At 37.0% G+C, this 26,191-nt stretch overlaps 1 protein-coding gene across 1 annotated transcript in view; it reads left to right on the top strand.

The window, feature by feature from the left end:
- SNAP91 (synaptosome associated protein 91) overlaps nt 1–25,960 on the top strand; it is a 156,160-nt gene extending 130,200 nt beyond the window's left edge. Inside the window, exons 22-28 of the mRNA XM_089906135.1 lie at nt 1,806–1,940; nt 3,491–3,640; nt 9,428–9,458; nt 10,572–10,683; nt 19,980–20,063; nt 20,819–20,923; nt 24,378–25,960. Of these exons, the coding sequence (XP_089762261.1) occupies nt 1,806–1,940; nt 3,491–3,640; nt 9,428–9,458; nt 10,572–10,683; nt 19,980–20,063; nt 20,819–20,923; nt 24,378–24,470 (710 nt within the window). The 3' untranslated portion in view covers nt 24,471–25,960. The remainder of the gene's footprint in view (nt 1–1,805; nt 1,941–3,490; nt 3,641–9,427; nt 9,459–10,571; nt 10,684–19,979; nt 20,064–20,818; nt 20,924–24,377) is intronic.
- The last annotated feature ends 231 nt before the right edge of the window (nt 25,961–26,191 follow it).

Raw genomic sequence — 26,191 nt, 5'->3', positions numbered from 1 at the left:
CTTCAAAAATAATTACATCTAACCCATCTTTGCTTCATAATATTAGTTCTTAAAGATCTGGGGAATGTCTTGTCTTCATTTAGGAAGGTTACATGATCCCTAAGTCACTCAAACAGCGCTAAAACCACTTAAAGTAGTCCCCATGGATTTTAAAAGACCAACTTCTAATAGGTAACAGTTTTCCAAATCACAATTTTTCATAAACATATGAAAAACTTAGGCATGGAAAGACTAAACCCATGTCACTGTCAGTTGCCAGGGACAACATGACTTTCTGGTTAGAAAATAGTAACTGGAGAACGTCAGTGGAGGTCATTTTCAAAATGATAATTGATTATTATGAATTGTAAGCGGAAGGATTTTGGTAAGCATTCTTTATGTTTTTTGGCAAGCAGTTTGTGAAGAAAAGATATAGCTAGATGAGAAAGGAATGTATATGTGTGTATATATATACATATATAGTATATGTGTGTGTATATATACATATATATGTATGTGTGTGTGTGTATATATATATATAGCCAAACTGAGTGTAAAAAAGACTTCTGGTAGTAATACATTTTTGATAATAGAACATCATCTAATGTCTTATTAAGAAATCACTTTCTTCACAGGCTGCATAATTTTGTACGGAAGCGAAACAGAGTGAGCTCTGCTTCTGTCTCTTGATTGAGAGCAGTAATTTACTTCCAGACTTCAAAAGAGAAATATTTAATTTGAGGTTTGGTTACTTTACAGTAGGCTTTGATTTTTCCTCACCTTTTAAATTCAAAAGTTGCCCTTCATTCAATAAGTGTAATTCAGTGTTTTAGGCATTTTGTTGAATATTAGTGGAAAAGGTGAAAACAAGAGGAAACAGTTCCTGACACCAAAAAGCCATTCCTAGGCTGGGGTGGAGAGATGTACCAGGCGCTGAGGACACAGAGGCAGAGCACATAACCCACGTGTACCGGCGGTGGGAGGGGCAGGGCGCGTTATGGCTGGTAGCAGCAGCAGGCAATATAAGGTAAGGAAGCCCTCCCAGAGTTGGCATTTGACTCACTACGGTGCATTATGGCTGCAACTGAGTTTGCAGGGATGGGGAAGGGCCCAGAGACAGATGAGCTTGTTTGCCATGCAGAGGAACCTGCATTTTATGAATCTGTAAGTTAAGGGGAGCCAGTGAAGGATTTTAGAGACATTTTCCACTCAGAAAGATCACTCTGGCTGCACTGTAGAGGCTAGATTGGAGGAGGTACGGGTTAGAAGCAGAAAGCCCCTTCGGGTTGTGTTGGGTGAGCCTAAACTTGTCGGTAGCAGCAGTGGGACTGGAACATACATGAAATATATTAAGGAGGATTTGATGGCAGAGTACATGCATACTTTTCTGATTTGCCTTTTATTATTATACTGAGCCAGTGTGTACAACTAAGCATTTTCTAGCTACCTGGTACTGTGATTTGAAGAGGCAAAATTTAAATACGATGAAAATAATTATCTGAAGTTTAACCCTGGTGAGACCTTCTTAGCTTTATGTACTCCATGATAACAGTAGATTAGATTGCTGCAGTTTCTTTTAACAAGGGTATACAGTCTTGTGTGCTCTCTTATTTCCAGTTAAATTAAATCACTCATTAATACATGACAGGTTTCAAGGTACTTGAAAAACTTTTTAAAAACTAACTTCCTGGGTTTCAGTGCCTTCTCATCCATATGCATTCAATTCCTTTTTGGTCTTCTGTGACTTTTTCTGACTCTGTTTTAATGGCCTTTACTTATCTTTAGTTGTTTCTGCTTATATTTTTCTGGAATTATTTTTTTCCCAGGATTTGGGGGTTCTTTCATGGCCCCTTCTCCATCACCAGTAACTCCTGCTCAGAATAACCTGCTACAGCCCAATTTTGAGGCAGCTTTTGGAACCACACCTTCAACTTCTAGCAGCAGCTCCTTTGATCCGTCAGGTGAGGCAGTGATTTTCAAACATGCTTTTTATTCTGATTATAAAGTACACCACCTAAGGCTAGCGTGATATCAGGAAATTTATAAGCAAATATTGAGTGATGACCTTGTTTTAAAACTGTTCAATAAATCTCTCATTCTATAATTTAAAGTAAATATTTTCTGTACATTTTGGTAGCTTTAAGAGTAACCCGCAATCCCTTTCTGTGTTTGTTTTTAACTTTTAGCAGAAATCTAACTTAACATGCACACCCATCTGTTTGCATGAGCTTACATGCACATGGTTTGGAGAAGGTTAAGGGAAAACAAATACTTTGTGCTAAATCTTTGTGCAGTATGTTAACGTGTGGACACTCCCACTGCTGTTGCTTACACCCTCTGAAACTTGCCTGGCCCTTGGTTTTATGAAGTTGACACAAATAGTATTCTGTGCCTGCCTTTAACCTTTCATCCTGCTGTCATTTTGTTTGTATTCTCTTCCATTCTACTCTTCCCATGCTGGGTCCTTACTACAAATTTTCAATTGGTGAGTTTTTGGCAATCAAATGTGTTTCAGAAACACCCTAAATATATCCCCTGCTTGACAATTTGGTTGCTTCCTTTGCCAGTGCCTAGTTGAATGCTATCGTTTTTTCAACTTAGAATTATTGTAGAGTGGTGTGTATGGTAAATGTGCATAGTTTTTTGATAAAAAGTTAACAACCATAAAACCTTGACATAGTTATCAGCAATAACTTTTGTGCACATCCTATGAGCCTTCATTTTGAATGGTCTTTCTGTATTCCAGGAACTAAACAAGTGATCATTTGTTATATGCTGATCAGGAACCATCCATAATGGCATGATTCCTGATGTTTAAAATAGTGTTTACTGTAGCTATGCCCTTAAAGTTAGAACCAAAAGTGAATACTGTAATGAGAGAAGAAAATCAAAATTCTTACTTCTACAATATGGTCAACTGTTTTTCAGATACTTATTACTAGGTACTGACCATTAGATCAGGTTTTATTCCAGCACTGATTTCATAGAAACTAGGAGATTCGGCCTTCCTTTCTCGTTTAAGAATTGTTATAAAAGTAAGCATTGTAAATACTACACACTGAGTACCTATATAAAGCAAGCATTATAATAAAGGCGTGACATATATTATCTATTTTAGTTTTCACAGCAAATCCGTGTAGTAGTGGTATTCTCCCCACTTTCAAATGAGAAAACTAAAGCTCAGCCACTTTCTCAGAGTCACACGTTAGTGAGGCATGCAGCTGAATTTGAGCCCAATTCTGATTCCAAAGTCTATGCTCTTTCCTGTACATTATACAGATTTTCTTTTCCATCTTCACGTTCATTAGTATTCCCATACTTTATGAGTAGACATATGCAGAGATGTTCTTTTTTGGTGTTATAGTCGTTAAAAGTGTGAATGAAATGCCTTCTTTTATAAGATTGTAAATACATTCACTTGTTTCCATAGTTTTTCAAAAGGCAGTGTCCCTTTAATTTTGCATATGGGTTTTTTTGCAGTTATTCTGAACCCGGTCTATTTGATTTCCAGTGTTTGATGGTCTAGGTGATCTTCTGATGCCAACCATGGCACCAGCCGGGCAGCCTGCGCCCATCTCAGTGGTACCTCCCAGTTCTGCAATGGCAGCAAGCAAAGCTCTTGGGAGTGATCTTGACTCATCTCTTGCCAGCTTAGTAGGCAGTGAGTAATATAGTTTTTTTTAACAGAATCGTACGTGAATTTTTTTCTCTATCTGTTCGTATGTATTGTTTCTGGATTCACTTACAGGCGAGTGTGTCAAGGAGCAGACAGAAATTCTTAGCGCTTTACCCAGTACAGTTCCTTGGAAGATACACAGTCACTCTGCCGTTGTCTCCCAAGCAATACCCAGGACACTTTTAATCTAAATTACAGAAGGTGTAATTAGAGAGCATGTACAAGTATGAAACCAAGTGTATTATGTTTAAGAGGTACTTAATTTTTTATTTCTCTTGGAAATAACATAGAGTAGCTTAAATGCAGCATATTTACCAATTGAGTATCCAAGTTCATTTCATTGAACAAATATTTATTGAGCACCAGGCAGTCTTCTAGGCTCTAGAGATAAATCATGAACAAAACAGGTATAAATTTCTATTCATAAGATGCTTAGAAGGGCAGAGACAAACATTAAATATTTTCAAATAAATGAATTTTCTAGTGCCATGGAGGACAAAAACAGAACACGCTAAGAGGGATTGTGAGTCCTACAGAGTGGGAGTTAGAGTAGGCCTCACTGAGAAGGTAAAATTTGAGCAAAGATTTGAAGGTAAAGGAATGAACCATATGGATATCTGAAGGAGAATATTTGCAGGCAAAAGAGAGAGCCAGTGCAAAAGCACTGGGGCAGAAGATTGCCTGAAATATTCAAGGAGTACCAACGAGGCTAGTGGCTAGAGCTGGCTAAGTGAAGGAGAGGGTCCTAGGAGATGAGGGCAGCTATTATAAAGATTGCCTTTTTTAAAACAACTCTGAATTTAATTTTTTTATTAAGGTGAATGGGTTTACCATCACAGATACCTTTCATTTTACTCAAAGCTATATCAAAAATTTAGCAGATCCCCGAGACAGACCTTTTTTCCTATGCATTATCCTGTGGACATACTTTTTTTCCCATTCATTGTCCTTGGTCTGGACATTCATGAAAATGCTTTGATAACAACCACGGAGAGGTTATTTGAATATTTCTTCCTACTTTAAAATTTTATCTTGCTGATGGATAGTCTGCAGTAGTAACTGCTTTTACTGAATATTATAATGTACTGTCTAGATCTTCCTTCAGAAATAAAGACTTTATACCTCCAGGGCTGAAAGTGCCACTAGCACACATCCCTCAGGTGGCAACCACCTTTAAAATTATCTCAACTGGAGCAAGCAGACCCACTTGAGAAATAGCCAGATAATCTGGATAAAGAAGCATAAATTCGAAGGAGTCATATTTTGCAATATCAAAACTTCTACAAAGCTACAGTCATCAGGACAAATGGTATTGGCTTAAGGATAGAAAGATAGACCAATAGAATGAATAAAGATCTCAGAAATAAACCTCACATACATTGTCAAACAATTTTTTCAAGGATTCCAGGACCATTCAAAGTGGGAAAGGACAATCTTTTCAAAAAATATGCTTGGATAACTGGATAGCCACATGCAAACGAATGAAGTTGGGCCTCTTCCTTATACCATCCACAAAAATCAATTCAAAATGAATCAAAGATCTAAATGTAAGATAAATCTGTAAAACTCCTAGGAAAAAAACTAAGTACAAGTCTTTATGACCTTAAATGAGGCAGTGGCTTCTTAGATATAATAGTGAAAATACAAGCAATCAAAGAAAAAATAAATTAATAAAAATTCATCAAAATTAAAAACTTTTGTGTTACAAATTGATACCATCCAGAAAGTGGAAAAACAACCCACAGAATGGGAGAAAATATTCCCATATATCTCATAAGGGACTTACATCCATAATATATAAAGAACTCTTACAATTCAATAATAAAAAGTAAAACAACTTAATTTAAAAATCGGAAAAGGATTTGAATAGATACTTCTCCAAAAATAAAAGCACAGGTGGCCAATAAGTATGTGAAAAGATGTTGAATGTCATTAGCCATCAGAGAAATGCAAGTCAAAAACCACAATGACAGGCCACTTCACACTCACTAGGAAGGCTATCATCAAAAAGATAATAACAAATATTGGCTAGGATGTAGAGAAATTAGAATTCACACAGTGCTGGTAGGGATGTAAAATGATGCAGCCTCTTTGGAGAACAGGTTTACAGTTCTCCAAAAGTTAAACATAGTTTCCATGTGGCACAGCAATTTCAGTCCTAGCTATACATCCAAGAGAATTGAAAACATACGTCCACATGACTTGTACACAGATATTCACAGAAGCAATTTTTATAACAGCCAACAAGTGGGAACAACCCAAAAGTCCATCAACTGTTGAACAGATAAACAAAATGTGGTACATTCATAAAATAATCAGCCATAAAAAGAAGATGAACCTTGAAAATATTTTGCTAGGTGAAAGAAGCCAAATACAAAAAGCCACATATTATATGATTACATTTATATGAAATGTCCAAAGCAGGGGAATCTTTAGAAGCAGAATGTACATTAGTAGTGGTCAGAGTGACTGCTAATGGGGATGGGGATTCCTTTGGGGTGATGAAAATGTTTTGAAATTAGAGTGTGTTAATGATTTCACCACCTTGTGAACATACATTTTGCACTGAATTTTACTCTTCAACAGTATGAATTTTATGATATGTGAATTGTATCAGTCTTTTTAGAAGTCTCACCTTACTATACACCCATTAGAATGACTAAAATTTTTAAAAGAAGAGAAGAGCTGACAGTACTTTGTACTTACCAAGGGTGTGGAGCCTCTGGAATTCTCACACTTTGCTGGTGGGAATACAACATAGTGTTGCCATGGAAATCAGTTTAGCAGTTTCTTATAGTTAAACCTATACTTAATATGACTCAGTAAATACATGTCTAGGTACTTGTCCTAGAGAAATGAAAACATATGTTCTTACAAAAACTTGTCCATGTATCTTTATAGGAGTATTATTTTAAAATGCCAGAAACAACCGAAATGTCTTTCACTGGGTAAATGTATAAGCAAACTGTGGTAAACCTCTTCATTAGAATACTACTTAGAAATGAAAAGGAATGAACTATTGATGTACACAAGAGCACAGATGAATCTCAAATACATTATGCTAAGTGAAAGAAGCCAGACACAAAAAAATTATATACTGGTAATTCCACTTATACAGTTTACTTTTGGGCTTCCCTGGTGGCACAGTGGTTGAGAGTCCGCCTGCCGATGCAGGGGACACGGGTTTGTGCCCCGGTCTGGGAAGATCCCACATGCCGTGGAGTGGCTGGGCCCATGAGCCATGGCCGCTGGGCCTGCGCGTCCGGAGCCTGTGCTCCGCAGCGGGAGAGACCACAACAGTGAGAGGCCCACGTACAGCAAAAAAACAAAAAAACAAAAACACATACAACATATACAGTTTACTTTTGTTAAGGCAGAACTATAGGGAATGTATCAGTGATTGCCAGGGTTAGGAGTAAGGGGAAGTTTGGGTTGCAAAGAGAGAATATTTTTGAGTGATTAAATTGCTGTGAATCCTGATTGTAGTGATGATTACGTGAACCCATGTATTTGTCAAAATTTATAGAAATGTACAACACCCCGCAAAAAAGTCCCACTGAATTTCACTGTAAGTAAATATTTTATTAATGAAAACATATTCCAAAACTGAAAAAAATTTTATCTTCATACTCCTTATCAATATTGCAGCTTTGCTTTTTTTTTTACAGAAGTTTGACAAGCTGAACCTAAGATTTATATGGAAATGTAAGGAAGCCAGAATAAGCCAAAACATTTTGAATAAAGAAGAATCATTTTGAAAGACTCACACTTCATGATTTCAAAACTCAACTACAAAGCTACAGTAATTAAGACGAGTGGTACTGCATAGGAATAGGCATATACATCAGTGGAATAGAATGACAGGCTACAAATAAGCTTACACATCTGTGGTCAGTTGACTTTCAACAAAGGTGCCAGGACAGTTCACCTTTTTGATTTGTTGAAAAGAATTTGTTGAACAGAATTTGTTGAAAAGAATCACCTTTTCAACAAACAGTGCTAGGACAAGTGGATATCCACATGTAAAAGGATGAAGTTAGACTTTTTATTTACCCCAAAGTAATTAATTCCAAATGAATCTAGAACTAAGTGTAGGAGTGAAAATGATGAAACTTTCAGCAGAAAATTTATGAGTAAATATTGATGACCTTGGATTAGATAATGTTCCTAGATGTGACAGCAAAAGCACAAGCAACAGTAGAAAATAAAAGATAAATAGGACTGCATCAGAATTAAAAACTTTTGTGCCACCCAGGAGACCATCAAGACAGTGTAATATCCAGAATAAGTAAAGAACTCTTATAACTCAATAATGAAAAGACAACCCAATTTTTAAATGGTCAAATGATTTAAAAAAGACATTTCTCCAAAGAATATATACATGTGGCCAATGTACACGTGAAAAGAGGCTCAACATCAGTCATCTGTGAAATGCATATCAAAACCACAGTGAACTATCCCTTCACACCCATTAGGATGGCTATAATAAAAGAGGCAGATCATAACCAGCCTTGATAAGGATGTGGAGAAATTAAAACCCTCTATCATTGCTGGTGAGAATGTAACACTGGGCAGCTGCTATGGGAAGCAGTTTGGCAGTTTCTGGAAATGTTAAACATAGAGTTACCATTAGGCAGAGGTGCCTAGAAAGCTCTTCCCCAGATCTCTGCTCAGCTTTGCGTAAGCTTCACCCCTATGAGGCCTTCCTTGAACACCCTATTTAATCCTGCCTGCCCCTCACTCTCAGCCTACCCCACCAGCTCCCCCTTACCCTGCTGCTTTCCATTTTCCATAGGCTTGCCGTATCATCTTCTAGCAGCCTGTATACTCTCCTATTATTTTATTGTTTTATCATCCATCTCACCCATCAGAATGCAAATTCCTCTGGGGTTGGGCTCTTTGTTTTTGTAACTAACCTATCCCAACTGCTTAGAGCAGTGCCTAGCATATGTAGGGTTCAATAAATATTTGCTGAAATAATAAATGAATTGAGCTTAGAGCAGAATGACTAAGCCCGTTGGGTCAGGAGTCCCCAAGACCACCCACACATTTGTAGATCCACTAGAAGGACTCAAGGGAGTCAGCGCGTAGTTGTACTCACAGCTAAGGTTTATTACAGCAGCATAGTAAGGATACACAGCTGGATCATCAGGGGCAGAGACACAGGCAGCATCCAGAAGAGTCCACACATGGACTTCCTTATGCTCTCTCTTCCCCTTGAGGGGAAGAACACACAAACATGCAGCAACCCCTAGGATGTTCCTGCCCAGGAAAGCCCTTTAGAGACTCAGCATCCAGGGTTTTTATTGGATGCTGGTCCTGTAGGCACTCTGCCTAGCATGTACCAAAATATCAGTCTCGTGGAAGGAAAGCAGATTTCCAGCATACACCTTGTTTGTGCAGTTTAGATACAGTGATCCTCGCTTATCATTAGGAAAACTTTTATCTCAGTATAGAGGACAATTGATATTAGTAAGGTCCCCAGCCACACGGGCTTTCCTAAGATAGCAGTCTCAAGCCTGCTATGTTCACTCTTTTCTGGACACCAGTAGACATTAAAATATGATCCTTAAGAATAACGTGAAGTGAAAGAAAATGTTAGACTTGAGAATATGTTTCCTAACGTGGTTTCTCCTTTGTAAAACTAAATGCAGTCATCTGTAGGCAAAATATGGACTTTTGCTAGACCTCTGATTCTTTGATCTTTTAAATGTCATATCATTTAAGCTGAGTATAGAGGTTTAAATTCTTTTTTCTTCTATCCATTTATAGATCTTGGAATTTCTGGTCCCACGTCCAAAAAGTAAGTATTTTTGAAATTGTCTGGTTTTCTTATGAAAAGTGTATCTGTACTTATTTGAGACTATCAAACATTGCGCTCATTGGAGTAATTACTCATTCCCAGGCTAGGTAACTGCAAAATTGGTTTTTATTCATTCCCAGTTTTTGTTTTTGTTGTTATTCTATTGGAACCTCCAAACTACTGGCTCTGCAGTGAGAAGGAATAATCTATTTCAGCCTCCATATTGTCACTAAGTATATCTAGAAATATTTGGGAATTGTGGTTTGAATACTTTAGTATCTTTAAATTGTAGATTCATTGTAATATTATTAGCTAACATTGATTTTTAAAAAAGTCTCATGGGGGTCAGTTTTAAGGAAGAGTAGTAAAAATGACAAACAATGTACACTTTTTTTTTTTTTTGCGGTACACGGGCCTCTCACTGTTGTGGCCTCTCCCGCTGCTGAGCACAGGCTCCGGACGCGCAGGCTCAGCGGCCATGGCTCACAGGCCCAGCCGCTCCGCGGCATGTGAGATCTTCCTGGATCGGGGCACGAACCCGTGTCCCCTGCATCGGCAGGCAGACTCTCAACCACTGCACCACCAGGGAAGCCCCAATGTACACTTTTTTTTAGATGCATATTTCAACGTCTCTGAAATCGGGATGCATTTAACAGTAGATGTAATCTTACAACTACTTGAAGGCAGGTTGTAGTCATGACATAGTTATGTGAAACCTTCTTTTGAACCCTGTAAGATCCAGAAAGTGCCATTATGGATTCATCTTCAATTCAACAAAGGATATACAATATTTATGATATACTTATTTGGAATTTTTTATAACCAGTGATGAATTTCAGTTGAATTTTGTGGCACATTTTTCCATTAGAAGTGACAAGAAATTCTTGTTATCCCTGAGGTCTAACCTCTAACTGATTTTTTTGTCAAATGCTCTTAAGATCTCTTAGATGAGATATGGTAAGACTCCTCTATCTGTTTTAACCTGTTCTCTTTATTACCGCTTGACCCAAACAGACTGCTTCTGACCCCAGATAAAAGTATTTAGGGAGCCACACACCGTTCTTTTCTGATTGTGTGTTTGTCTCTTTGTTTGTTTTGCATGCTTGATTTTAGGGGAGATCTTCAGTGGAATGCTGGAGAGAAGAAGTTGACTGGGGGAGCTAACTGGCAGCCAAAAGTAGCCCCTGCCACTTGGTCAGCAGGTGTCCCACCCAGTGCACCCTTGGTATGTAGTCCCCAGAGGCCAGGGCAGTGTGGGCACTTTGCCAGTTTCCAAGTGTATAGAACAGGGTCCATGTTGCTGAATTTTGCTACTGACATTGTACTTTTTCACCCACATTAGGAACAAGATGCCATATTTACCGAAATGTAAATTTCATTGACTTTAATAAAGATTATGACCTATCTTTTTATTTTAATGATTTCAAAATAGTATTTATGCTTCTTCAGATATTAGTCCTTTATTTGTACAATTATGGAAATGATTCTTCAAAACATGTAATATCATTGATCGCTATCTGTGTTTTACCACATTTCTTGCCCAAATTTCCTGATGGCCATAGGAAGTAATGAAAACTTTTTTTCTTACCGGAAAGATTGGGCAGTTTTCTATCGTGTGAGTGAGCTTTCATTTTAAAACCCTGTGGATTCTTCTCACCATGTTTTCAATTTGAAACGACTTTCACCATCTTTTCTATAAAATTTAAATAGGTTTCATTTCTGTATATTAAATTTCTATCAGTATATTAATGCCAACATTCACTCTGTGGAAGAACATATCACTGGAAATAAAGACTTAATTATTACTTAGTGTGATTTGCCACCACAAAAAGTACGTTTCCAGGATAGCAAAATTTACTATTTTTCTATATATGCCCCATATTTAGCAGAACTAGGCTAGCTACTGCTTCCCCAGCTCACCCGTAGTTTTTCACCTTTGCTTACACCTTCAGCTGTCTAATTCACCCATCTCTAAGGTTTTCTTGATGCCAACCTCTCCTTGTTGCTGAATTAATTCCTAACCATCAACCGCCAACCCCAGCCAAACAAGCATGCATGGAGGTGAATTAATATAAATTAGAATATAAACATTTTAGATAGACTCCATTAAAAATGATGTGTTCCAGAAATTTTTTTAAATATCTGAGTTTTTGAATTTAGAACACATTTTCTTTTTTTTTTAACTTTTTATTTTATATTGGAGTACAGTTGATTAACAGTGTTGTGTTAATTTCAGGTGTACAGCAAAGTGATTCAGTTATACATATACATGCATCTATTCTTTTTCAAATTCTTTTCTTAAGTTGTTACATAATATTGAGCAGAGTTCCCTATGCTATACAGTAGGTCCTTGTTGGTTATCCATTTTAAATAGAGTAGTGTGTACAAGAACACATTTTCTTTTAAACAATTTTATAAATAGTAATGTTTTTACACATAGTTTCATAGCGAGTTTATAAATAAAAATAAGCTCAAATCAATCTGAAAAAGGACTTTTGAATCAAAATTTACCACTAAACAGTACTAATAGTATTAGTTGAACTACAGTTTATACCGTAGTTTCTATAGGAAAATACATTCTGTGCTCAGACTTGGTTCTCAAAACCCACTTCCTCTGGTCTCCCCACTCCACCCCCTGGTGCTTGTAAGAGAGCAGGAAATTCAAGGACTGATATTCTCTGCCTTTGGTGAGTTCAAAGTCTGAAAGAACTTAATTTTAAGAAGTGACTTCTAAAAGATAACAATGAGAAGATTGCCTATTATGTATGGGTATTTACCTCTTCAAATCTTTCTTTTCATTATTTAAAAACAGTGCTTAAGAGGGCCATTTTTGTATTTAGCTATAAATAGAGTTCCATTTTAATTTTTATAAAGGATACTTAGTAGAAAGCTACCAGTCTCTTAAACTGAGCTATGCCCAGGATAACCATATAATTTATTCCCCAAACTAGGGCTCTTTAAGGGTGGAAGGGAGCATAATTATTATCCTGGGACCCCAAGCATGTGCCTGGTACCTGGTGGCCCACATAGATGATCAGACCACAAGCAGGTAGCACTCTGGGCCTAGGCAGCTGCACTCCATTCTTTTTTTTTTTTTTTAATTGACATAAAGTTGATTTACACTGTTGTGTTAATTTCTGCTGTACAGCAAAGTGATTCAGTTATACGCATATATGTATATATATTTTTTCAGTTATACACATATATGTATATATATTTTTTCATATTCTTTTCCATTATGGTTTATTATGGGATAGTGAATATAGTTCCCTGTGCTGTACAGTAAGACCTTGTTGTTTATCCATTCTCTATATAATAGTTTGATTCTGCTAACCCCAAACTCCCAGTCCATCCCTCGGCTGCACTCTATTCTTAAATACAAAAACATTGCTGGGGGTAGAGGGAGAGAGATTCAATAAACGTAAATAACATCCCTAAAGAAAGAGAAAGCTTCTTTAGAACGGATCTTATAAATCTGTTAATATTGACAGAAAGCTCACAATTTATATTATCATCACCAAATTAAAAAAACTAATTTTTCTATTCTGTTCTATGCAAAATTAAAGAGACCTTATCTGCAGTCCTAAGAAGTTTAGACTTAGTAGTGTTGCCCTTATCAGCAGGATAAAGCCGTTTAATGTTTTTTTAACAGGTTAGTTTCAAAACAGTCATGGAGGGAAGGGCGATGAGAATACTGGCATCTGGCAGATCAGCTGTAGGTTTAAAAATTTTAAAAAGGTTGGAGCCAGAGGTTAGGATGGAAAGTAAGACAAGAAAGAAAAGTCTCAGGTAGATTCCACACAACTGGGGGTAATTGTGAACAAACACACCAAGACACTGGTTGCCCAGGTTTGTATGTGGGGCAGTTTGCTAAGTAATGAGGCCATTACCCCAGAAGGGGAACAAAGGAGAAGTCCTTTAAAAACGGTATTGAATTGGAGATCTTCCTTGGCCATCACCTCCCCTGAGATGAAGATTTTAACCATACAAGGTTAGGAATTCATCAGGTACTTAATTAACAACTCTTTTGCTTCTTCAGGCCCACGAGGCTGCCAGTTATCTGATTGTCAGGCACCATCCCTGAGACTGAGATTAATGCTCTTATATTTTTAAACCCCAGAACTCCTTATTTTTGTTTATGAAGCAGAAAACTTTATGTTGTTCATAGTGAAACTCCAGAAAGTTAAAGACGGTAGGCTTTAGCATGAAGTGTCCGCAGGCAGCTGTGGAAAGAGAAATTAGAACAACAGAAATAATTTATTAGGAAGGCAGAGTTACATGTAGTCCTATTTCTTTTGTTTATTTTCTTTAACATTTTAGGTAATAATATGAAGGCTGTCCTATGCAGTTATTTTATCATTATTAACCCTCACTTAGTTGTATAAAAATTCACTGCCATTTACTGCAAAGCTCTTCTTCCTGAACAAAGCTGTAGCCTTGCTTTTACTTGCTGGTGCAGCTCTAAAGTTTTTCAGACCATAGAACCCAAGTTATATCTAAAAACCTTTAACAGGACTGGCATATCATCATGGCCATCAAGAGGGTTACTCATTCCTAGTTTTGAGCACAACAGACCTGTTAAGTTTCCATCAGACAAACTAGGAAGGCACTTGCAACTCGGAAATATGTGCATTTTGCAGGAGGCCACAGAATCCACAATTCTCCCCCTAAAAGCAACTAATCTTTATATGCCTATAGGTGAAAGATTTTGTTGAGTGTGGAAAAAGAAAACAACTTTTAAAACCTTAGGACAAATAACACTGAGGGAGTAAATTATTAAGAGTTAATCTACCATTTGAGCAAAATGACAAACAGACTCCCTTGAAATTTTTTGACTCATTTGTCTGATCAGGATCTGCAGGTTCATTTTATTTTGGTAGCTTTTTTCTTTCACAGTCTTAAGTCCTAATGATACAATTCTTGTAAATACAGTTATTATTGTATGGTACAATTCTGATAAAATATGCAATTCTGGGTCTAGTGAATAGCCTACCACCTAACCTGTTGAAATGATGAGTAGAGTGAATGTGAAGGATAATACTTCTTTTGTAGGGGAGGAAAAATAACTTTCCCTCTATCCTTCTGAATTCTTAGTAGAGACTCCTGTAATAAAAGACGTATGAACAAGAGAAAAACAGAAGTTTATTAACATGTATGCCTCATATATACAGGGAGACACCCAGAGAAAAAAATGAGTATCTCCCCAAGGTGGCCCAAGCCACCAGCTTAAATATACCATCTTCAGCTAAAGACAAAAGAAAGAATGATGTGGGGAGGTTACCAGGAAAAGCAGGGTCAACAAAGTTAAGATTTGTTATGTAGATTTAAGTCAGTGACTTCTCCATTGATAAGATTCTCTTGTGATTTAGTCATCCTTCTCTTCCCGGTACAGAGAAGGAGACACCCTTACAAGTGGAGATTTCCTTTATAAATCTAAATGTCCCTTACAAAAGTTTAATTTCTACCGTTTTCAGAGTTTCTCCTGCTGTTCTTCAAAATAATCAGCTCAAAATCATCCTTATGCCAAAGAAGCGTACAGTGGTGGGGTGGGTTTTTCTGCTACCCTTTGGATTTTCTTTCATTTAAAAATTTTTGAGATAAATTTATGTAACATTAAATTCACCATTTTCACAACTTTAAAGTGTATAATTCAGTGATTTTTAGTATATTTTTGAAGCTGTAAAACCATCACCATTCTCTAATTCCAGAATATCTCCATCACCCCAAAAAGGAACACAGTCTTTCCCAATTTTCCCCTTCCCTATACCATGACATCCAAATATTTACTCTGTTTCTATGGACTTGCCTATTCTGGGTTTTTAATATAAACAGAATCATATACTTTGGAGCCTTTTGTGCCTGACTTTTTGGCTTCTTTCACTTATCATAATGTTTTCAAGGTTGATCCGTGTTGTTGCATGTATCAGCACTTCATTTTTGTATTGCTGACTATTCTGTTGTTTGGATATACCACGTTTTATTTATTCATTCATTAATGGACGGACATTTGTGGTGTTTCCACTTTTGGCTGTTATGAAAGATGATTCTGTTATTTATATACAAGTTTGGTAAGAATATATATGTCCTCAGTTCTCTTGGGAATATACCTAGGAATGGAATTGCCAGGACTTGTGTGACTCTGTTGAGCTTTTTGAGGAACTGCCAAACTTTTTCACAGCAGCTGTATCATTGTTTCCACCAGCAATGCATAGGGTTTCAATTGTGGTTTTCATGTGCATTTCCTTAATGACTAATGATATTGAGAATCTTTTCATGTGCTACTGGCCATTTGTATATCCTTTTTCAGAGAAATGTTTGTTTATGTCCTTCGCCCATTTTATAATTGGGTTGTCTTTTTATTGTTGAGTTCTAAGAGATCCTTATTATTCTGGATACCAGATGCTTATCAGATACATAATTCGCAAATATCTTCTCCCATTCTGTGAGTTGTCTTTCTTGGTAGTATCTTTTAACGCACAAAGTGTTTGGTTCTGATAAGCTCCAATTTGTCTATTTTTATTGTTGTTGCTTTTGCTTTTTTTTTTTTTTTTTTTGTGGTATGCGGGCCTCTCACTGTTGTGACCTCTCCCGTTGTGGAGCACAGGCTCCGGACGCGCAGGCTCAGCGGCCATGGCTCACGGGCCTAGCCGCTCCGCGGCATGTAGCATCTTCCTGGACCAGGGCACGAACCCGTGTCCCCTGCATCGGCAGGCAGACTCTCAACCACTGCGCCACCAGGGAAGCCCTGTTGCTTTTGCTTTTGCTGTCATATTTAAGAAGCCATTACCTAATCCAAATCTTAAAGATTTACACCCAGATTTCCTTCTAAGAGTTGTATAGTTTTATCTGTTACATTAGGTTTTTGACCTATTTTAGGCTTATTTTCATATGTGGTCCAAATTCTTTATGTTGCATGTGGCAATCTAGTTAATCCCAGAACCACGCGTTGAAAAGACTGGTTTTTCTTCATTTATTGGTCTTGGCATTCTTCTCAAAAATCAATTGACCATAGATATATAGATTTATTTCCAGACTCTCTATTCTGTTGTATTGACCTATATGTCTGTTCTTATGCCAGTGCCACAGTGTTTTGATCAATGTAGCTTAGTAGTAAGTTTTGAAAACAGAAAGTGTGAGTCCTCCGAATTTGTTCTTGTTTTATGAGATTGTTTTGGCTATTCTGGGTCCCTTGCATATCCATATAAATTTTAGGTTCAGATTGTCCATTTTTCCAAAAGAAGCAGTTGAAATTTTTATAGGGTTTACTCTGAATCTATAAAGCAAATTGGGAAATATTGCCATCTTAACAATATTGTCTTCCAGTCCATGAACAGAGGACATCTTTCTATTTATCTGAGTCCTCTTTAATTTCTTTAACAATGTTTTATAGTTGTCAGTGTACAAGTCTTATACTCTCTGTTAAATTTATTTCTAAGTATGTTGTTTTTAATGCTGTTGTAAATTAATTTTTTTATAATTGCATTTTTTATTGTTCATTGCTAGTGTAAGGTGAATGTCACATTGATTTTTGTATACTTATTTTGTATCCTGTGACTTTGCTGAACTTGTTTATTAACTCTGATAGTTTTTTTGTGTGTGGATTCTTTAGGATTTTCTATATATAAGCTCATATCATCTACAAATAGAGATAGTTTTATTTCTTCCTTTCTTTCTGGATGCTATTTCTTTCTTTTTCTTACCTAATTGCCCTGACTAGACTTTCCAGTACATCTTTGTCTTGTTCTTAGGGAGAAAACTTTCAGTCATTCAACATTAAGTACGATGTTAGCCGTGAGTTATTTGCAGATGCCCTTTATCAGGTTAAGGAATTACCCTTCTGTTCTTAGTTTATTTAGTGTTGTTTTGTTCATGAAAGGATGTTGGATTTCGTCAAATGCTTTTTCTGCATCTACTGAGATGATCTTTTTTTCTTATATTCTATTAATATGACATATTACATTGATTGAGCCTACCTTGCATTCCTGGGATAAATCTCACTTGGTTTTGATGTGTAATTCTTTTAATATGCTGCTGGATGTGGTATGCTAGTATTTTGTTGAGAATTTTTGTATCAATGTTTGTAAAAGATTTGGTCTGTAGTTTTCTTTTCTTGTGATGTCCTTGTCTGGCTTTGGTATCACAGTAATACTGGAATCAAAGAATAATTAGAAAATGTTCCCCTTCTATTTTTTTTATTTTTTTTTTTGAGAGCTTAAGAAGGATTGAAATTAATTCTCCTTTATAAATGTAATAGAACTGACCCGTGAAGCCATCTGGTTTTGGGCTTTTCTGTGATAGAAGGTTTTTGATTACTGACTCAGTCTTTTTACTTGCTATACCACTATTTAGATTTTTCTGTTTCTTCTTGAGTCAGTTTTCGTAGTTTGTGTCTTTCGAGGAATTTGACCATTTCATCTAGATTATCTAATGTTTTAGCATGTAATTTCTGATAATATTTCCTCATAATTTTTTATTTCTGCAAGGTTGGTAGTAATATCTCCACTTCCTTTCCTGATATTGGTTATGTAAGTTTCTCTCTCTTTCTTGGTTTGTCTACCTGAAAGTTTGTTAATTTTATTGATCTCCTCAGACAGCCAACTTTTGGTTTCTTCTATTTCCTCTTTTGTTTTCCCATCTCTATTTCACTTTTCTCTGATCTAATCATTATTATTTCCTTTCTCTGCTCATTTTGGAATTGGTTCTTCTTTTTGCTAGTTCCTTCTGGTGGAAGTTTAGGTTATTGATTTGAGATCTTTCTCCTCCTGCATATGGGCTATATGTTCTTGTTTCTTTGCATGCCTCATAATTTTCTGTTGAAACCTGGACACTTTGAATATTATAATATGGCAGCTTTGGAAATCATGTTCTACCCCCTCCCCAAGGTTTTTGTTGCTACCTTTTTTGTTGTTTTGCTACCTTGGTTGGGGGGGAGGGGGTTATTGTTTGTTTGTTTGTTTTGTCCTTTTAGCTAAGTGGTCAGCTAATGATTAGACAGATACTACTTAAACTCCTGGAACCAAAAATATCTCCCAGTCTTTGCAGAGGGGCTCTGAGTATGTATTAGGCATGACTTCAGACTCAACCAGGCAGTTTGCAACTCTGCCTTAGCGATCACGGCTGCTTTCTTAAAGCCTCAGAGTCAACCCAGAGGCATCTCACATCTATCCTGAGCATATGCGCAGCCCTGGGCATGTGCCTGGCTATCTAAATTCCCAGGAGAAGGTCTGGGTTTTTCAAACCCTTTATCCTCAAAGCATCTCATTCTCCAACCTTTTCTTCTGAGCTTTTTGTTTAGTCTGCTGTTTTTGCTGACTGATATCCATTGCCTGATACAGCAACAACTGAAAAATTTGCCTTTAAGTATTTTCCACAAATGTCTTCAGGTAACAGCTTTAGAACTAGATGGGTTCCCAGTTTGGCAAGGTAAGGACAAGCCTTTTGAGCCAATGTTTCCAGGGAGCCACCTATACACGAGACAAGACAAGGCAAATAATTAAAATATATTCTGCTCCTCGTGGTACTATTACTGGGACTGTGTGCTGTTATTTTCAAAGCTACAGCTGAACTGGAGAACAGTGGCTGGAACTCTAGGGTAAGTTAAAATGCCCCAAAGCTCAATGTTCTTACCAAGATTCAGCTGATTTTTTTTTTTTTTGATTAAGTACTTTTTAGGCCGCTGCAAACTTTTAGTTAGGTTCCAGAGTTCCAAAAAAGTTGATTTTGACCATTTTTGCCTGTTTTTCCATTGCTTTTATGCCTAGGGGGACTCTTAGAGTTCCTTATTCCACCATTTTTGTTGATATTACTATAGTATTTTCTTTTTCAATTAGGATTTTGCTCTAACGGTTAACTTAAATTTAAGAGATTGCAGCAGGGTTAATTTTATACATAAGGGAAATATTAGGGGGTTTGGTGTGTGACTGAAGACTATCAAACCTGTACCTGAAATGGGATATATGTATGATATTATGTGCAGTCCTCTAAATGCTTCCTAAAACTTAGAATTAATTTTGGTCTTTGTGCAAATGTACAACAGTCAAAAGTCAGAGAGAAGCAAATATAACACAGAAAAGAATAATATAAAAATGGGGGGGGGGAATGGAAACCAAGCATTAAAAATGTAAATGAAAGCATTCTTTAAATTTCTAATTCAGTGCCTATTGGAGGATATAATGATAGGAAAAGACAAGCTTAGAAAAATTTGACTTGTTTACAGTGAGGGTGGTATAAGGAGATAGAGAAAAAGCCCAGTGCTTGAGTGTAAGCTGAGCCCGAATAAGTGAACCCAAATAGCACCACAACAGTGAACATCAAGTTAGTAACCTTCTTCATATCATTGGTGTGGTGCTAGTGCCTTTTTTTTTTTAATTTAAAACTGAAATTTGAGATTTCTTTACATCTTTACACATACTTAAGGGCATGCATTTTAAAATTGTATTTTGTCATTTTAAAACCAAATTATATTGGTTCTTTTTGTTTGTTGTTGTTTGTGTGTGTGTGTGTGTTGTTTCGTTTTCATAGCAAGGAGCTGTACCTCCAACCAGTTCAGTTCCTCCTGTTGCCGGGGCCCCATCTGTTGGACAGCCTGGAGCAGGATTTGCAATGGTGAGTGATGACCGGTGCTAAAAATTGTAATGAATACTTCTACGGCCTTCACCAAATCCCAGATTAACTATAGAATATAATTCTCCCCAAAATGCAGTAAAGTAAAATGTAAAAAGTTAAGTCATCTGCTTTAGACATTAAGTAGTCTACAGAGGGCATGACTGAGTCACTTATAAGACACTTAAATTCTGCCATCAAAATAATTTTTATAGTACACTGTTATGTCATTTTTGAAGTACTATTTACCAAACATATTTTTAGCTCAATCATCAAAATCCACTTTTAATCACTATACTAGGACTTTTCACTTACCACGTTTATCACTAGCAAATTTTAGAGCCATTTTCCGTAAAGAAACAAGTTTTCATCTCTTCAAAAACTATGCTTCCAGAAGATGGATAAACAACAGCAAAGCCTGTGTGGGGTGAGGATGCTTTGTGGCCAGCCAGGCTCCTACTGCCCCTCAGTGATTCTCTGCCGTCTGGCAGCCTCACAGCACCCATCATTCAAAATTACAGATTATACTTTCTCACAGACGTGGATTCCTCAGGGGATATGGGGATATATGTATACATATAGCTGATTCACTTTGTTATACAGCAGAAACTAACACAGCATTGTAAAGCAATTATACTCCAATAAAGATGTTTAAAAAAAAAAGGAAAGAAAAATTTTCAGGAACATATTAAAGACGTAAAGGTCAGGGCATTGCCAGAGTAGATTCCACTCATGCTATGAACTGCTCTGCTTTTCAGCCTCCTGCTGGGACAGGCATGCCCGTGATGCCTCAGCAGCCTGTCATGTTTGCACAGCCCATGAGGAGGCCACCCTTTGGAGCCGCAGCTGTACCTGGCACACAGGTCAGTTTTTAAATGTCCCACAAAAGAATGACATTACTTTATAAATGTAAAACTGTCATGTGACAAACTGTTTAAAAATGTTTTTACCTGATACAGTCTTCATACCTGTTGCTTCAGAAGTAAAGGGAACATGGAAGAGAGATGAGCAATAGTGTGACATTTGGAGGAAAATGATGGAAATAACTGTCCTAAAGTCCCTCCGTTCCTCTCCTACTTAATTCAGGATGGTTCCTGAGAACTACCAGGTGTTTAAAGTATCCAGGCATTTAGTCCAGAAAAAATGAGCAGCTCTGATCCATACTCTTATTATGTGTTCCCAAAGTTAGCCAAACGGAAAGTTAGCGACACAGTCCTCCAGATTGCCAAGTTTGCCCAAGACTAGTAACACAAACTGCAGTGAGCCTGCCAAACTGCAAAGCCTGAGGGAGCAGTTCCCACAAGGCTGCCCTCGCATCAGACCCTTCAGGTCCCAAGGGCCACCCTCACTTCCAGCCAGCTGCCTACAGATTTGAGGGTTCCCAGGACCATCCTCAGATTAGACAGTTTTCTAGAATGACTCCTAGAACTCAGGGGAGCACTAACTTTATGATGACACTTTTAGTGTAGTAAAAAGATGCAAATCAGATCCAGCCAAAAGAAGAGATGCGTAGGGCAAAGTCTGGGAGGGGCCCACACATGAGGCTTCTTTGTCCTCAGGGATGCATTACCCACCTGGCATCAACGTGTGAGGGTACGCAAGCCGTACTGCCAACCCAGGAAGCTTACCTGAGCTTCAGCGTGCAGAGTTTTTATTGAGGTTTCATTCAATAGGAGTGACTGATTGAGTTCAACCACATGGGAAATAATTCAGTCTCCAGCCCTCCTCCCTCCCTGAAGGTCAGGCTCATATCCTGTGGCCCAAAGACTTAACTCTGGAATCACATGGCTGGTCTTTCTGGCGTGGCTAGCCCTCCACCCTGAGTCATCTTGTTGGCATAAATTATCAGGTGTGGTTCCAGACACCCACCCTGAATAATAAAGACATTCGTATCACTCAGGACGTTGCCAAGGGTTGAGAGGTTACCTACCAGGGTCCAGGACAAAGGGCAAACCTCTCTTTAGATGAGGCCAAATTTCTTCCTGCCCAATGTGCTACCTCCATTTGTGAAGATGCTAAAATATATGCACTTGGTTGAACTGTTTTGCTGCTAATAGTGATGTGCATACTGATGAATCACCCTTTCTTTATTACTCTTATAAATTGCCTGGCCAGAGTGAAGGTGTGTGTAGAACCAAAGAAGTCACTGTGAGAAATTGATTTAGATGGAGACAGAGCATTGTAACTACTAGCACCATGCTAGTCCTATTCACATAGCTCAAATATATTTTAAGGATATCAGTAAATAGTTTCACTTCTATAATGTTTTTAATTTACCACATGGGTATTTTTATTGTTTCAGCCGAGGAGTCCTACTGTGAACTTTCTGAGTGTACTTTAATCCCCTTTGCTTCCTTGAATCATTTCTAAATTCATTTTCTACCTGTTCCCAAAATTTGCTTTCTTCAGCTTCTTTACTTTAACCCTCAAAAGCCATAATGACCAGGAGAGAGAATGGTGGGTGTCCAGAGAGATGAATTTACAATGTAAGAGACTCTAGCCTTCAAGGCCATAGCCAAAGCGCTGGCTTCATGAGAAATCTTCTGTTCTGCTCTCATACTAATGAACGCTGCCTAAAGTTGTTTGGGGGGAGTGGGGTGGTAGTGAGGAAGCTTTTAGGTGTAATAGTTGGTTTTAAATTTAATCTGGATATATTTAAATTCTAAGAAGGATCTCATTTATTGTGAATGTCTCCTTGATGGTTAAATATATCCATGACTATCTACCACCTTTTTGAAAAAAAGAAAAGATGTTCCTATTTTTATGAGATTTTTAAAAGTCATTGTATTTGGTGTGCTGAAAGCTTTAGAAATAAATTAATATAATTTTATTATTTAAGGTAGTTTTTCTGTGTGATACCAGTGTTACAGAGCATCAATTTGCTTACTTAATTCAAAGAATGAAAATGAAAAATAGATGATATGATGAAAACAGTGTTTTCAATCATTTAATTGAATTTATGGTAATTTAGGAAATGGTATGCCATACTTACACAATTTTTAGATTGTATTTCCTATATCAGAGAAGAAGCATAGCTGATTATATACTAGATAAGAAAATAAACATGAGTTGGCAGCTTTAGAAAACAAAACAGTTTTTCATTACTGATATGTGGACTATTCCACTATTGCTCAGTTGGTTAGTATCACGATGTTGTCATATCACCTAATTATTAATTATAGACCAGTCCTTGAGTTTCTTATCTTCCAGACAACTTTGACCCTTACCCCGGTATTTCTATGAAATACGATCCCAGTTTTAAAAATGGAAATTTGACTGATAGATACTACAGTCAGTCAGTAGTTCATGGACATAGGAACAAATCTGAAACTTCTTACTTCTGGAGCTTTGTTTATGGAACCAATGAAAACATACATCCGTGCCCTACAATCCCAGGTCTCTGAGGTTTCCATCATGTTATAAGCATAGGAAATTAATAAGACTCGAAGGATACAGGTCAGTTATTGCTCTGTGTAAATTCCTTGACCTTTTTCAAGGCCTTGGACCTTAACATTCCTGCAAAAGCCTGTTCCTAGAACTTATGTCTGTCACACAATGAAATAATTTAGGTATTCACTAAACAGAAACAAGGTAAGAAAATTTTTTATTGCTTTTGCTGCAGGTTTAGTATGATTCTTCTCTACAGTCTGTAATAATTAGTCCTCTCTACAAGCTTGGATAGGCAAGATTGGAATTAGCGACATTCATAACTAGGAGACTGTTTGCTCATCTGAAACTAACAGTGCCCCAAAACTTGACAGGTTTTCACTTAAAATACTTTACATGAAATCCTCGTATATTTAGCTGATACTTTTAAATAATTTCTTAAGGAACTTTCTGCAAGCTGTTTTCTTCCCATTTTTCCCTCAAACTCACTGTCACTCTAAGAGAAGTCATTTATATTCCTTTATTAGTTTAGTGGTACTAATAACTCAAAGTAAAATGCTTTGAATAGAGAAATTGTTTGGGTTTTTGTTTTTTTTTTTTTACTGTATATTCATAATAGCTTTAATGTGACTAGTTTTTCACATCTTCCCTAACTAATATCCATATTGTTCTACCAGAGTCCTCAAATTTTACTTTGGCTAAATTTGATGTCAGAGAATTTCAAGAAAGCCAGTATCCTTTGCAGTGTGTTTTATAAATCCAAAATCTAAAACAACACTGTGACTAAGTAGAACAAAGTAGGTTTTGTAAACTTTTAGCCATCTAATCTTCTGCATGGTTGTTTTCTGTGGTATGTGCTCGGCCTAATGCTTATCTATCTCTCTGTTTGCTTTCTGTTTCCACTGTCTTGGGCTGGCTTTTCCCCCTTAGCTTTCTCCAAGCCCTACACCTGCCACTCAGAGTCCCAAGAAACCTCCAGCAAAGGACCCATTAGCGGATCTTAACATCAAGGATTTCTTGTAAACAATTTAAGGTATCTAATATTGAGCTTTTCCTGTGGGCTTGTAATAATGACCTATGCTATGCTTAGCTATTTTATTAGGTATAATATTTGTACTTCTGTGTTTTTAATACATGTATATAATAATAATAATTTGAATGTTTATGCTTTTTAAATCAATATTGAAAGCTATCTTTATCAATGATTTTTTTAATCTTAATTTATAAAACTAAGAGGGAGAGAAACCTCCAAATTGTCCTTACACTGGAAAGCACAAAGATTATACTGATAAAGCACAAAGTTGCCCAAGCTACTACATAAATTAGAAAATTACCACTTCATTCCATGATGACTGGAATTTATGGAAAGGTAACATTTATAATACTTCATTTAGAAATTGTCTAAGAATATATTTGGCTACAATAATTGTAATTTTATTTTGCTTATTCTTCTTTATTCTCATCAAATAAAGCTTAGATTATTATTTTGTATTTCTGCATTCAAGCAAAATTTTAAATTTCTAACATTCTAGTTTTAAATTTCTAATGTAGTTTATGAAATTACATTATGACTAATAGTGGACTTACAGAAGAAAACTGATGAAGGAAAAGGGTTTACTACTAACCCCAGCACCAAACACAGTGGGTAGGTTCTCAAGAAATACTTGCTGAATGTGAATGAACAGTATTAATGATGCTTTTCATTTACATGGTATTTTTCGTACTTGCCAGTCATTAACTCTTTGACCATCTCTGTAGAAGATCAGACCCTGCGAGATAAACTAGTCAGATACTTTTGCCTCCATTTCACAGCTAAAGAAACTGTTCCTTGGCATTAAGTGATTTACCCAAGGCCACACTGGCAGAGCAGTAAGAGTGTCGAAGCTTTTGGACCCCCATCCAGTGTTATTTTTATCCTATATCTACTACCTATATTTTTTTTAACTTTCTCAAATGCCTACTAAGATTTTTGTGGATTCCTGCCTTATGAGTTTTTTCTTCATACAAAATTAATAAACAGTTTATCATTTTAAGGCCTTGGCATCTCAGCCAAGTAATTCTCCTTGTGCCCAACTTTTCTGTCCCACTTTGGTTTGGATTGGGCTGAGGTAGGCATCATGTAGGCTTACGTAAGACAATGATCACTTATTTCTTAGCAGCTGAAGTTTCAGGAATGACCAAGGACACTGCAGGGGGCAGCCTTTTATCCGTCTTCTATCCAGTAATATTGCTGTCAGTCTGTGCAGGAACTCCGATAAGGACCTGAAACAGAGATGCTTTAGACAGCCCCTGCCCTCAGAGATTCACAGTCAAAAGAGGAACAGATACAGACTATGTTTTGAAGAAGAGTTACCCCCATGGCTAAGCCTGAAGACCCCAGGAAAGTTTTCCTGGCAGAGATGTTGAAGCGTGGGAGATAGCCAGGGTGACTAGTGGCGGGTGGCATAAGCGAAAGCTTTGAATCGCCAGGGATATCTCCCCTCTATTCTGTTCTGTCACTTGTGCAACTGTTTAGTGGCTCCTTGAAAACCATAACTGATAAAGGACCAAAAAAAAAAAAAAAAAGGGAGTCCCTGCCCTTCCCCCTTTTTTTCACTGCCCTTTTTTTAAGGTTAGCTGTTCTTAATTGGTACTGAATGTCTTGCTAAGGTTTCTAAGTATCCAAATTTCAAAATCTTGCCGATAGAATTTTCTTATCTAAAAATGAAGCTATACATTGAAAGTTTTTTTTTCCCCTGGATGAA

This window comes from Delphinapterus leucas, unplaced genomic scaffold, assembly GCF_059928025.1.
Source record: "Delphinapterus leucas isolate spDelLeu-1000000601 "Yukka" unplaced genomic scaffold, BTC_Dleu_Yukka2 spDelLeu_asBTCV2_sq72, whole genome shotgun sequence".
Classification (NCBI taxonomy): domain Eukaryota; kingdom Metazoa; phylum Chordata; class Mammalia; order Artiodactyla; family Monodontidae; genus Delphinapterus; species Delphinapterus leucas.
Note: the sequence above shows the minus strand (reverse complement) of the source record. Positions and strands in the feature narration are given on the sequence as shown.